Below are 13,521 nucleotides of genomic sequence, written 5' to 3' on the forward strand. Positions count from 1 at the left end.
TCCCGCACCAAGGGTGGCGCCCACCACAATGACAACCATGAGAAGACGGGAAAAGCGACTGCCCAGGAGTCAAGGGTCAGACACATCCCACCCACCCTCACCCCAGCGTCTCCAAGTCTTGAACTTGGGCTGATAACCGGGTAGCCTGACTCCCAGACACTGCTGCCATTCTAGACAGACTGAGCTGTGAGGCCGGCGACAGTGCCCAGTGTTGGGGTACGTGAAGAGACAAAAACACATCCCCCCAAGTTTTTGAAAATCACGCTTTCACTCTGATCAAAAGTTACTCATAAAATACGATGGTCTTAAAATTTTATTTTGCATGGTTGTATACAGTCTGAATGACTAGCTTGCAACCCAAGGCAGTTTTTACAAGCTTTGCTCTTCAAAATAGTGTTAGTGTTGTTGCAGGGCAAAAGTCCTGACACATTACATTCAGGAAACAGAATCGAGGAAGCCAAGTGGGGACCACAGATCACAAAGAGGCTCTAAGCAAGCCATGCCCCTACTTCCCACAGCAACGAGGATCAAGAGCTAAAAATATCTCAGAAAAATCAAGTGGCGCCTGCAGCACCCTCTTATATAAAGGTCAAGCTTGTAAATTATTAATCCACGGTGCTCAAAAGTGAGAGAATTAAATATAAGGCTAAGATCTGGCAAATCTTCTCACTTCCTCCTCTTCGTGGAATACAGCTTCTCTTCAAGTGGGACTGGGACGATCCCTTCACACTTTTTCACTTCCTGAGTCAGAGGGTGTTTTACAATATTCGGTCTAATCACATCAGTGTCTCGAGACAGATACTCCATTATGCCGTCAACAGTTGTTGTTGGCGCATAAAAATCCACCAAGAAATACCTGCAATAAAATAAAAATTTGTGAATATCCTGCATTCTGAAACACAGCGGTTTCACTACTTTGGTCAGTGTTTTCACTTTACTCCTCCCCAGATAAAGACATCAACCACACACACACACACAACACATCTCTGTCAAAACAGAAACCGCCGGCGGACCCGCTGACCCCCAGTGCCGCAGCGCGCCCACCTCCCTTTGTGACGGCCTTCCCCCTTACACTCTTGTGAAAATCTGGACCCAAACAAGCTCAGTGGTAGAAAAAAAGCAACGTGACGTTACATGCAGTAGGAAATACTAGAAAGATGGTAAAATTATGGTACAAGAACAGAATTTGCTATTCAGCAAAGCCTGAATTTTCTAAACCATTAGCTGATTTTTTTGAGTGTGGAAACACCTACTAATCTTCTAATTTTCCAAAGGATTTTACAAGTGACTAAATGCACCAAAGAGATACAGAAGGAACCACCGGCCGTACTTCACAAACAAGGAAAAAGAAAAGGCCTGGGACTTGTCTAAGACTACCTTGCATGGTCAAGAACTGACAGAAAACAACAACAAAATTACCTGAGTTTTGGGTAAGAGAAAGAATTTCATATTCATCCACCCAGACCAGACTAGTACAGACAGGCACCTCATACAGCTCCCTGGTCTTAAAAAAGGAAAACAACTTCACAGCGGTCTGCGGGAGGACGGCACAAAGGAGGAAGCATCTCTGGTCCCTGCCCCCACTCCGCTCAGTTCTGAAAGTTTAAGCCTCCCTTGTCCTGTTTAGTTTGGACAACAGTGCTGTTAAAGGACAGTTTTCAGTGCAGTATTTCAGAATTCTACAACGTTCCAGCTGGTTAGGATGACCTCTGACACCCCTCATTTTGTTCCAGCCACACTCTTCTCCCAAGCCTAGTCCCATCCTCGGTCTTCACTGTGCCTCTGCCGGAAGTGGTCTTTACCCACGTCCACACAGCTCCTCCCTCGCTTCCATCACGTCTCCGTCCAAAAGTCAACTGGTGAGAGAGGCCTTCTGTCCCACCCACCCAGCCATCACTCTTATCTCCCTTACTTACGCTTTGCTTTTCTCCCCCACAGCACTTTATCACCCCTGACACAGCACACGCTTGTTTACAGTCTGTCTCGCTCCACTAACAGATAGCTGCCCTAGGAAGGGCCGTGTCGCTACAGCCCCAGCACCCTGCGCAGAGGCTGACGTCCCTCCATCAGGCCCGCAGTAAATACCTGACAGCGGTGGTGCAGCATAAAAGGCGGGATTCTCATAGAAAGTAGGAAAGACAAGCTTAAAATGGACAAATTCAGCAAGAAAGTTACGACAAAAAGTACGGCATTTTGTTAATTCCATACAAAGAGGGTTCAAAACTTGAAAGAAAATTTGCCGTGCGACCATTCATAAGCCTAGTGGGAAACTCAATCTAGTAAAAATAATTAAAAGGATAGAAAAACATGTATCACGCAAAAATACCAATCAAAAGACAGTCCCAGTGGCTACAGTAATACCAGACAAAGTAGACTTTTGAGCAAAGAGAATTATCAGGGGAAAAAGAAACACTACATAGTGATGAGTTCACCAAGAAGACACAACAACCCTGACTGTGTGTGACAGATAGCAGAGTTTCAACACACAGGAAGTACACGCCAACAGAACTGAAAAGAGAAAGACACAAATCCACAATTAGAGTTGGAAACCTTCAACATTCCTTTCAGTAATCAACAGACCTGGTACACAGAAAATCAGCAAGGCTATGGAAAAAGCAAACACCACCTTCAACCATCTGGATCTGATACTTGTAGAACCCTCCACCCAAGAACAGCAGGATACGTATTTGTTCTCAGGGGCACGTAGAACATTTGCCAAGGTTGACCATATTCTGGGCTATAAAACGAGTCACAATAAATCTAAAAGGGATTCGAGCCACACAGAAAAATCTTGGGAAAATCACCAAATACTTAGAAATTAAACATACATCTCAACAACCTATGGGTCAAAGAAGAAATCAAAAGAGAAATTACAAAATACTTTAAATTGAATAAAAATGAAAACAAATCAAAATTTGAAGAATGCCACTAAAGCAGGACTTAGCAGTAAATTTACAACACTAAACGTCTATGGAAAAAAAAGAAAAAAGGCCTCAAATAAATTACCTCAGCCTCCACCCTAAGAAACCAGAAAAAGGAGAGAAAATTAAATGTAAAGTAAGACAAAAGAAAATAATAAAATCAGAGCAGAAATCCCCGAAGCAGGATACAGAAAAACAGAGCACATCAATGAAACCAAACACTAGTTCACTGAGAAGACCAACAAAAGTGATACACCTCTAATCAGACTGACCAGTAAAGAGAGAAAAAACAGAAATCACCGATACTGGGGACAAGACAGGTGCAATGACTACAAAAGTTTACAGATATTAAAAGGATAGTAAGGGAATATTATACAAAGTTTTTGCAATATATTTGACAACATAGCTGTAATTCCCTGAAAAACACAAACTGTCAAAACTCACTCAAGAAGAAACAGATAACCTGAACAGCCCTATATCTATCAAAGAAATTAAATCTGTAGCTAAAAAATCTTCCCACAAAGAGAACTACAGGCCCAGTCAGCTTCACTGGGGAACTCTACTAACTGCTTATGAAAAAAAAAGCCAATTCTGATACAAACTGGTCTGAAAAATAGGAAAACACTTTTCAACTTGTTCTATGAGGTCAGCGTTACCCTGATACCAAGACAAGACAAAGACACTACAAGAAGAAAGACCTATATCCCCCATAAACATAAATGAAAAAATTCTAAGCAAAATTTTAGCAAACTGACTATTATAATATATAAAAAGGACAGTATATCCTGACCAAGTAAGATTTAGTCCAAGAATGCAAGATTTGTTTAACATTTGAAAATCAATGAAAATCCACCATATTGACACACTAAAAAAAAAAATCTTTTGATCATTCCAGTGGATGCAAAAAGAAGCATTTAGCAAAATCTCACATCCAATCTTGATTAAAAAAAAATCTTAGCAAACTATAGAAAGAAGGAATCTTCTTCAATCTTATAAAGACCGTATTGGAAAAACCCACAACAGCATACTAACCGACCAAAGTCCGAATGCTTTCCCCCTAAGAGTGGGAACAAACAAGAATGCCTGTTCTCACCACTTCCACTCAGCATTTTACTGAAGTGTCTTCCCAGTGCGGTAAGTATGAAAAAAAGAAATAAAAGGCATCCAGATAGGTAAGGAAAAAGTAAAACTGTCTTTATTTTACAGATGTCACCATCATGTACACAAAAAAATATGAAGAAACTTATAAGATACTAGGACTCTTTAAGTTTAGCAAGGTTGCAAGATACAAGGTCAACAAAAATTAACTGTATTTCTATACACTAGCAACAAATAATCAGACCTTGAAATTGAATATGAAATACTTAAAGATAAATCTGACAAAAGATGTGTAAGACTTGTACGCTAAAAACTACAAAACATTGTTGAAGGAAACTACAGAAAACCTACATAAATGAAGAGGTATACCTTGTTCACAGGGAGGAAGATTCAATTTATTTAGATGTCAGTTCTCTCAAATTGATCTATAAATTCAAGAGAATCCCAATCAAAATCCTAACAGACCTTTTTGCCAGAAACTGACAAACTGATTCTTAAGTTCATATGGAAAGTCAAAGGATGAAGAACAGCCAAGACAATTTTGATAAAGTTGAAGGACTAATACTACCTGATTTCAAGACTTATTGTAAAGGTATGGTAATCGAGGTAGTACAGTACTTGTATAAAGATACACAAGTAGATCTACAGAACAGAATAGAGTTCAGAAATGGATCCATACACATTCGCACAACTGATTTTTGACAAAGGTACAAAGACAATTCAGTGGAGAAAGGATACTTCTTTTAACGAATGGTGTTGAAACAATTTGATATCCATATGCAAAAAAAATGAACTTTGATCCATATTTGTACTATATACAAAAATTAACTCAAACTGGAACATGAATCTAAACATAAAACATAAAGCTATAAACGTAGAATAAAACACAGGAGAAAATCTTTGTGACCTTGAGTTAATTAGGCGAAGGTTCCTTAGACATGACACCAGAAGCACAATCCGTAAAAGAAAAATCTGATCATTTAGACTTCATCAAAACCAAAAACTGCTCTTTGAAAGATATTGTTAAGATAACAAAAAGACAAGCCATATACTGGGCCTCGCACATCTCATATTTGATAAAGGACTTATTCCTGGAATATTAACAACTCAAAATTTAATTAAAAACAATTTTTTAAATGGGCATAAAATTTGAAAAGGTATTTCCTGAAGATATACAATGGTGAAGAAGCAGGTGATGAGATGCTTAATACTGTTAGTCATTAGAGAAATGTGAATTAAAACCAGAGATGTCTACTAGAATGGCTAAACAATGACCATACCAAATGTTGGTGAGGATAGAGAGGAAATGACACTTCCACACACTGCTAGGAAATGCAAGATGACACCACAACTTTGGAAAACAGTTTGGCATTCTCTTAAAAAGTTAAACATATACCTGCCATTATGATCAAGCCATCCCATTCCTAGATTTACTCCCAAAACCAAAGTATATGCCCATAAACAACTTGCACATCAATGTCGACAGCAGCTTTCCTTGTAACAACCCAAAACTGAAAGTAGCACAAATATCCATTAACATGTAAACTAATAAGCAAACTATGGTACGTCAACTAAACAGCATACTACTCAGGAATAAAAGGGAAAAAACTATTAATACAGACCACTAATGAATCTCATAATAATAATTTTGCTGAGTGAAAGACACTAGAGCAAAAAAGAGTGCATACTACTTCTATCCAAATAAGACTTTAGAAAATATAAGCTAATCTAGAGTGAAAGAAGGCAGATCAGTGGTTGCTAGGTGTGGGAACAAGTGGAAGGAAGGCTCAGAAGAGGCAGGAGGAAACTTTGGGGGTGACCAATTTGTTTCTCATCTTGACTTGGGTTTATACATCTGTGCAGTTTATTGTGTGGCACATATCTCTGTAAAGCTGTTGATTTTTAAATGCTCTATAGGAAGCTGAGAGGCCAGGACTTGGTAAATGACTTGCTGTGGGCGGTGGTGATGAGGGAGCAAGTACAGCTTGATGAAGACCCCCAGGGTTTTCCAAGAAATGAAATAAAAATGATATAAATCCCTCCACTAACTGGCAAACTTCTTGAGGGAGTGACTTGTACCTCTGCTCAAGGATGAGACCACTGTTTGGGCTTACTCTGAAAATTACGCACCAACCGGGCCAAATTTTCCTAGGTTTCATTCTACTTGTTTATTTCTACTCCACGTAGCCCATGCTAGGATTGCAACCACCCAACTTAAGAACCGCTCGTTTGTTCAACATTTAATTATTGATTACTTATCCTGAGTAAGGCTCTGGAACAGAACCTAAAAAGTAAGTGTAATCGACCTTAAATTATCTTCTCCTTGCCAACCCCCAGCCCTTTACCCACTCCTCCAGCCCCCAAATAATTATGGCCACCTGGTGGCCAGAGCACGGAACTCTCACTCAACATAGCCTCCAGTGTCCTTCTTCCCTTTTTATCCATTTGTTTTTTCATCATATTTTCGTCATTCATCAAATGTATTGCCCGGCTACTGTGGACAAGTTATGACCTCACCCTCTGTCGGCCAACATCCCACCATACTTAATTCTATAGCAGGTAGTGGTTCCTTAAACATATGCACATCCTCTCTGAGCTCCTTCCTCCTCCCTTGCCTTTGGCTAGTTTCCCAAGAAGAGTCTTCCTATTTGCCTTATTACACTTAAAGCCCTGTGCTGACGGCTGGAGGGAGGGAACATGAAATGCCATCTATTAACAGAGGGTAAGATGGAGGGAAATGCTGAGGCCCGACACGCTCAGGGCACTCAGCAACCCAGGCCACTACCACTGCCAGCCCTGGAAGTGCTCCAAGTCCCCTCCCTCCAGAAAGTCCACAGGTGTCACCTGCTCTAGTGAGGTAAGCCTGCCCTTCTTTATACTCAAGTATTCAGGTTACTCAAGTATTGTATCTGGGGTTCAGCGAGCATTGTTTCCTTTCATTTTCCATTCAACCACACCACAGAGGCATTTTTGTGGGCTAGCCTCCAAGTCTAAACATATTTCTAAGAGAGAGGGTGCTTACGGTAGCCAACAACCAGCTCAACTGCCCACAAACCAACTTCCCTTCAGTCTTCCTGAGCAGCAGCAGCCTCTCTACACTGGCTCTCACGAAACGATGCTAAGAAATACACCCAAGGCTTCTGGATATCATTTTCTGATAAGGGTAAAAAGGATACTCAAGGATGGAAACTAGAGGCCAGATATACCAGAAACCTCTTATTTCAGAAATTAAAAGAGAGTGTCTTGGAAATCTCTTTTAAACAGCTCCTGAGGAAGAGAACGAAGAGGTGGAAGCCCCACACCACGCGGCAACCCAGCAAATGGAAGCGGAGGAAGCGGGGCTGGGTGCAGGGCTGGGTCCAGCAGCCCTCTCCCCAGCAACTACTACTGTTCTAGCAGCTTTCAAAGTGGCTTCCTGCACATTACCTCCTCTGACTTTTATAATAATTAAGTCACTGATTCAAGGTCACTCAGCTACAAAGTGGTCAGTTAGGATTCTAACAGAGTGGTCTTTGACTCCAAGACAATAGAAGCCACAGAGAGCTCTGGGGCCAAAGGCTTACAGAATCACAGCATGCAAGTGCTGGAGCGGACCATGAAGACGACACAGTCCAGCTGATCTGCAACGGGCCACAAGTGAGAGGCAGGCTCCAGACCCCACAGATCCCCACTCCGTCAACCACATCTCTTGCTACTTAGCAGCCAGCATTCTGGAGGTTTCTCAAGGATAAAGAGAAGTCCTAGACAAAGGCCTGAAAAGGCCTCCCGGAGATTCTCTGTTACCATCACCCCCCTTCCCCCCGACCCCGCTAGCCTTTACCTTCTTTTACCTACCCTGCCTTCCCTGTACCGTGATGCTCATCTGGCAACCAAACCCAAACAGGACCACTGGCCAAAATGCAAATGGGCTTGTACTCACAGCCACAGCTGCGACAGTCATTTCATGCTTATCACCCTGCTGATCTATGCCTGGGGCTCGTGTGGGCAAAGACTGCTTCTACTCCCAGGCTCCTTATTACACTGTGGAAATTTCCACAAAAAGGAAGTACCATCAAAACAGAGGAGAGGAGCAGCTCAGAGGAGGGCAGCTCTTGCTGTATTCGACACTCCTGGTTGAGAGCTGAACCTCCTTCCTCTGCCTTAGTGACCCAAGCACACAGGTCAGTACCCCTTTACAGCTTTCCCACACAGGAATGCCATGACCAACTCCTGGCTGCTGCCAGCACCTACTCTTTTTCTCACCTACATATCTCAGGCAAACCCAGTCAATCAATGAACATCTACTGTGGGCAAACCTCAGAAGGAGGCTAAAAATATGAGGTACACAGAGCCTTGATCTCCTGGAACTTCAGTCCAGCTAGGGAGAGGAAGTTACCAGGGCTGCTGTGCTAGCAGAAACCGGCGTCCAGGACCTGCACACACCTCCCAGTCCTGAAGGAGACGGTGGGACTGACGTGGTGGCTGTGGACACCCGATTCCTAGCTGCGGACACCCGATTCCTAGCTGCTGGGCTTTTCTAACCACAGGTGACCTGAGGAAGGATGATGACGCTTTTTACAGATGTGAGAGACTGAATGGGGCACATCCCTGCGTCTCCATCTGAACCAGTGAAGACATGAGGCTTAGAGCAGCCTACTTGGAGCTGTAGGCTGGAGCAGCTTCAGAGGCCTGCAAGGATCCCTTTCCCTTGACAGCACAGGTCCGTGACAGACCTGGAAAAACTGGGAATTAGGTTGACAGAATGACCTTGGAATGCCCTACATCCCACTGAAAGCTGCCATGGAGAAGCCATTCTGAAATTCAGAAGAGCTGCTGTTCAAAGGAAGGGGGCCAGAAGAGGGGCTCAACGCCCCAGAGGGATCTGCCCCACTTTCGCCCCAGCCCTGAGCGAGGCGAGGACCGAGAGGATTCAACAGCCACAGTGAGGTACCAGCGTTTGCTTCTTGCCCCAACCTAGCTAGGGAGAATCCAAACACAAGCCCCAAAGTCACAACACACGTAGACGATTTCTTATCTTCATCCTCATGACAAGCTCCTCACTCAAGGTAGAAGAGTTTAGGGTTATGACTATAATCGCTACTGCCTAGCCATGGCCAAAAGCTGACATTCCAATAAAAAGTAACCAAGTTCTCCAAATAGCTAGTTTCCACTCTCCACTTTTACTCTAATCAACGATCAAATCAGTAAATGGGCAGATCATTTTGGAAAAATCCAGTTTAGCAATCTGAACTCTAATTATAGTATACACTCCCAGCCTCTTCAGCCACGTGTTTGCTGGCACCAGTGAGATGGTTCTGCACACCAGGTAGCCAGGGTTGAATGTAAGCACTGTCATCGCCTTCAACACAAAACCCAGTGGTGGTGACATTTCAAGGTGTGTTTTCCCACACGTGGTTCTAATTATAGAATCACTTCATCCACAAGGCAGACACCAGCTTCACCCAAGCATCTCTCTTTTCTATAGAAAAGCACTCAGGTTTTATGCAGCCCCAACTGTGCACAAGCAGAAGTAAGGAGATGACTGATACCAGGGAAAGAGAGAAACAAAAAAAGCTCAGCACACTAATACATTTCTCATCACAGAGTCCCATGTTCAAAAGTTGGAGGAACAGGGAACCATCTCATACGCAGAACTGCCCACGTGGTCTTGAAGGTGATAATTAACCCTCCTTTGTATTTCTTAAGACATTCACTACAAACTCTCCACTACCATGACTGAAACCCCACAGAGATTTGAGAAGACCCAGAGAAAGGGCTTCCCCAGGACAGACCGAGCCCAGTGTCACCAGGACCACACCATCCCCAGCGCGGGCTCCCGTGGGAGCCAGCAGCCCTCAGCGTCCTTTCTGCTCCTCCTCTCTCGGGCCCGAGCCTCAGTACCACTCAGTCCCCTCCTGGCACAAGGCTACGCGGGCTGCCAGCCCCCACCCCACCTGAGTGGCTGAGGGAGGAAACATGTCTTCTTGCAGCACTCCTAAATGTAAAGGCTGTATTTGGTTTTTATTCCACTTTTGTCTTAACCCTGTATTTACAAGTTTTCCATAAAAAGTGCTTGGCTGAATTTGAGTTATATTCTTTGTCTGTCTCTCTCAGACACAGTCACACACTCACTCACAGCCTCCCCTTCCCCCTAGCAGACGAGTGGAAATTTCCACTGAAGCGCTCAGTGGCTCCAGTGAGCAGGGTGGGGGAGGGGGAGAAGAGGGATTTGCAGCCATGAAGCATCTTCAAGCCTTTTTGAAGACAGGAAACAGATCCGTCTGAATGCCAGTTCCTAGCCTGTATCGGTTAAATCTTGCTGGATTCAGGCTTCGCTGAGGCAGTGAATTATTCCCCTTAAAACGAAGACACCCTCTGCATGGAAAAGCCCCATTTCTTTTTATATCTGTTGGGTCTCATACATTTTAAAAACCACTAAACCTGCTGCAGAATCCTTACAAATCTTGGGACACTGCCACCAAAAAGAAACCTGCAAGGCCATGGCAGCCTTGCCTTGAAACCCTGTCACGAAGCACCTACACACAAGAATGGGGTCAGGATGCTGGCCTGGCCTTAACGCTGGCAGGAAAGCACAAGAACATGGAAATGTTAGCTAACGGGAAAACCACAGAGGAGAATCAGTCTCCTCTAGAGAGGGTGCCAGCGCTCCCGGAGTGAGCTGCAGACACACTCGGGGAGCGAGTCAGTAAAATTCCACTGATTCACCACAGAGCCAGTTATTTTTATCATTCTGCTTACCCGTAAATAGAAGGGCATCTTATATGTAGGCCAGCAGATCTCTGCTATAAGTACCTATCCACATTTTAAAGCAGATGAGAAAAGAGAAAGAAGGGACAAAACAGGCAAGAAAAACCTCCCTCATGTCTTAAGAGCTCTTATACACACGCATTCTGAAGTCAGCCCAGTCTCACTGCAGTAAAATCAGGCGTGGTAAAAATAGTCAAAGCCAATCTGGGGCATCCTTTTACAAACAAGCACAAGCCCAACACTGAAATATGGACCACGGTTTCTTTTATAGTTCCCTCCCCTGCACCAGAAATCACTCTCAGTCTCAGTCCAGCCCCATCTAGTGGAAAGAGAGCCTTAAACCAGCCTGTGCAGCCCTGGAGGAAGACAAAGACGCCGACATAGTTCTGGCAGAATCTGCTACTATGATTCAGTAAACTGCCCATCCCTTTTTAGCAAGGGTCTAAATGAGCACTTACTCCTGCTGCTCCCTTCTGCACATGTGACACTGTCCCCTTTTAGACTCCAAGGAATACAGTAAGAATCTTCCAAGACACCAACCTTCCCTTTCCCACAGAGTCAATCAAGGTGCCAAGATGAGCATGTGACTATACAAAGGAAAGCTAATTGGGGGCCCCCAAGAGACTAGAGCAAATCCAGAGCTGAGAATGAATCCCAGGCCTTCTAAGACCACACCACTCCCCCTCCCCTCAGCTCCAAATAACGCTCCAGCGGTTGCCAGGCGCTGCCTGGTGAAAGGGGTGGCGAGTGAGGCCAGAAGCCTCCACCTGGAAAGCTGGTCTAGAGGATCCAAACTTCTCAACCAGCCCAGCCTGGCCCAGACAGCAACAGGGGCATCTGGTCAGCTCCTCCCTGTTCCTAAATGCACATCACCGGAGGGACAACTGACAAGGGAACTGACTTCCCCTGGAAAAATACTCTTAATAAGTTACAGGTATCTGAGATACTATCCCCACCCCTGATAAATAAAGGTGACTCAACCCAGGCTCTACTCTGCTGCCAGAAGGAATTCAGAGCAGCATTTTAAATCTAAGTTTTAGAAAGGTGCTCCAGCTGTACATATATAACTTCTCCAGTTCTACTGACCCTCAGAGATTCTGAGCTCAAGCAAGTTTCTGTGGATCAAAACTTAACCATTAAGTTTTTCTGATGGGAAAATAGGTTCCCAGTTATAAACATCAAACTTACAAATCCCGTATGTAACCTGGAATGTAACCTGTTTCCAAAGTCAGGACTGACCAAGTTAATATCTGGACTATAATGATTGTATTTTGGGGGCATAAACCAGTAACAGACTTGATATAATAAACACTAGGTACCACTTTCAAGGTACCCCCTCCTCTTTCTGGAAGACTTCCCAAATAACCCTAAAGTAACAGGATCTCTCCTACCTAAGCATTTTTCTACCCTCATCCTTCATTCAGGCCTACTTGCCATGTGTGTAGCCAGGGAACGGATCTGGGGGGAGGAGGTGAGGTGGTCAGCCTGGGGGGTGCTGAGCTCCAGCCTGTATACCCCCTTGGCTGCTGCCCCGGTGCCTGGGTTAGTCATACACATGCAAGCCCCTGATTCAAGTGAAAACTTCTTGAGATCAGGAACCACAATAATCACGAGAACCATCCTGAGACCTAGGAGTACCACTGGGATATGCCATTTCTTCCTGTAAAATGTAAAAGCAACAAATATGTATGACCAACAGCACCACAACGCAACGTGGGTTCTTAGAGGGCATCTCGAGCCCACTAGTTAGCCAGCTGAAAAGTTGGCTCTCACACACCAACCTAAGGATTCAAGTCAGTGCCCCACCAAAATTACAGACACCTGTCATGGCCTCCACGGCTGTTCAAAAGAGTCAAAACCTTCCAAATGCTAATAAATGCATGACAAACAAGTCCACTCTGCTTCTTCTCAACCACTTTGTAAAAGTGAGCCTTCCCAGCACCTGGCACACGCTGGGCACATCTGCTTAATACATGTTTGTAATGCCTTCTGTGGCTACATCAGTGCACAAAAAGAGCTAGCCATGTGAACAAAAGGCCTAGCACAAATGTCACTGGGGTTAGTGACTATGGGAGGACTAGTGGCAGCCAATATCAGAGTAAACTTAAGCTCCACACTGCAGACATCCGACACACCACTCAACTCTAAATCTCCAACCCCCGGAGGTAACTCCCAACTACCCTAGCCCCTCACCTCCTCATTGACCAAAAGCCACTGTGAGGAATATTAGTGAGTGTTACAAAACTAAAAGTTACATGGTCAAAGGACACTGACAAACAAAGGCATCTTACTGCAGGGTGTCTCACCATTTACACTCTACAGCGTGCGGTGAATCTCTAAAAGGAGCAGAACGTGCAAGGCTTCCCACATCTAACTGATCACAAGCACATCCCAGTTTTCGGTGGAGTATCACCACACTTTGGAAAACATTATCTCAAACAAATAAATACCAGATATTGATTTATCCCCAGAAAAGCAAGCTTAAAACATGAACCTCCCAGCCTGGGACTGGGAATTGCCTTTCTGTGTCAATGCACAATATACACAACATAATGCACTTTAACAATGTGGCTTCTCCTTTGCTGAGAAGTCTGAAAGTAAAAACAACAACACAACAAAAATAAAATCCTTAGCTACGGAGGAACTAAGTGCCTACAACACAGTCTTTGGTGGGGCACAGGTACCTTGTCAGGAATCCAGGACGTAGGGCCAGCGTTGTCAGCAGTTCTGCCTTAATTCCAGGTGGGCACTTCCT

At 44.1% G+C, this 13,521-nt stretch overlaps 1 protein-coding gene across 1 annotated transcript in view; it reads right to left on the minus strand.

Annotated features, from left to right (window-relative positions):
• Positions 1–295: 295 nt before the first annotated feature.
• Positions 296–13,521, minus strand: part of MRPS6 (mitochondrial ribosomal protein S6) — a 63,639-nt gene continuing 50,413 nt past the window's right edge. The window contains exon 3 of the mRNA XM_032472365.1: positions 296–856. Coding sequence (XP_032328256.1) covers positions 667–856 — 190 coding nt within the window. The 3' untranslated portion in view covers positions 296–666. The remainder of the gene's footprint in view (positions 857–13,521) is intronic.

This window comes from Camelus ferus, chromosome 1 (genome assembly GCF_009834535.1).
Source record: "Camelus ferus isolate YT-003-E chromosome 1, BCGSAC_Cfer_1.0, whole genome shotgun sequence".
Classification (NCBI taxonomy): domain Eukaryota; kingdom Metazoa; phylum Chordata; class Mammalia; order Artiodactyla; family Camelidae; genus Camelus; species Camelus ferus.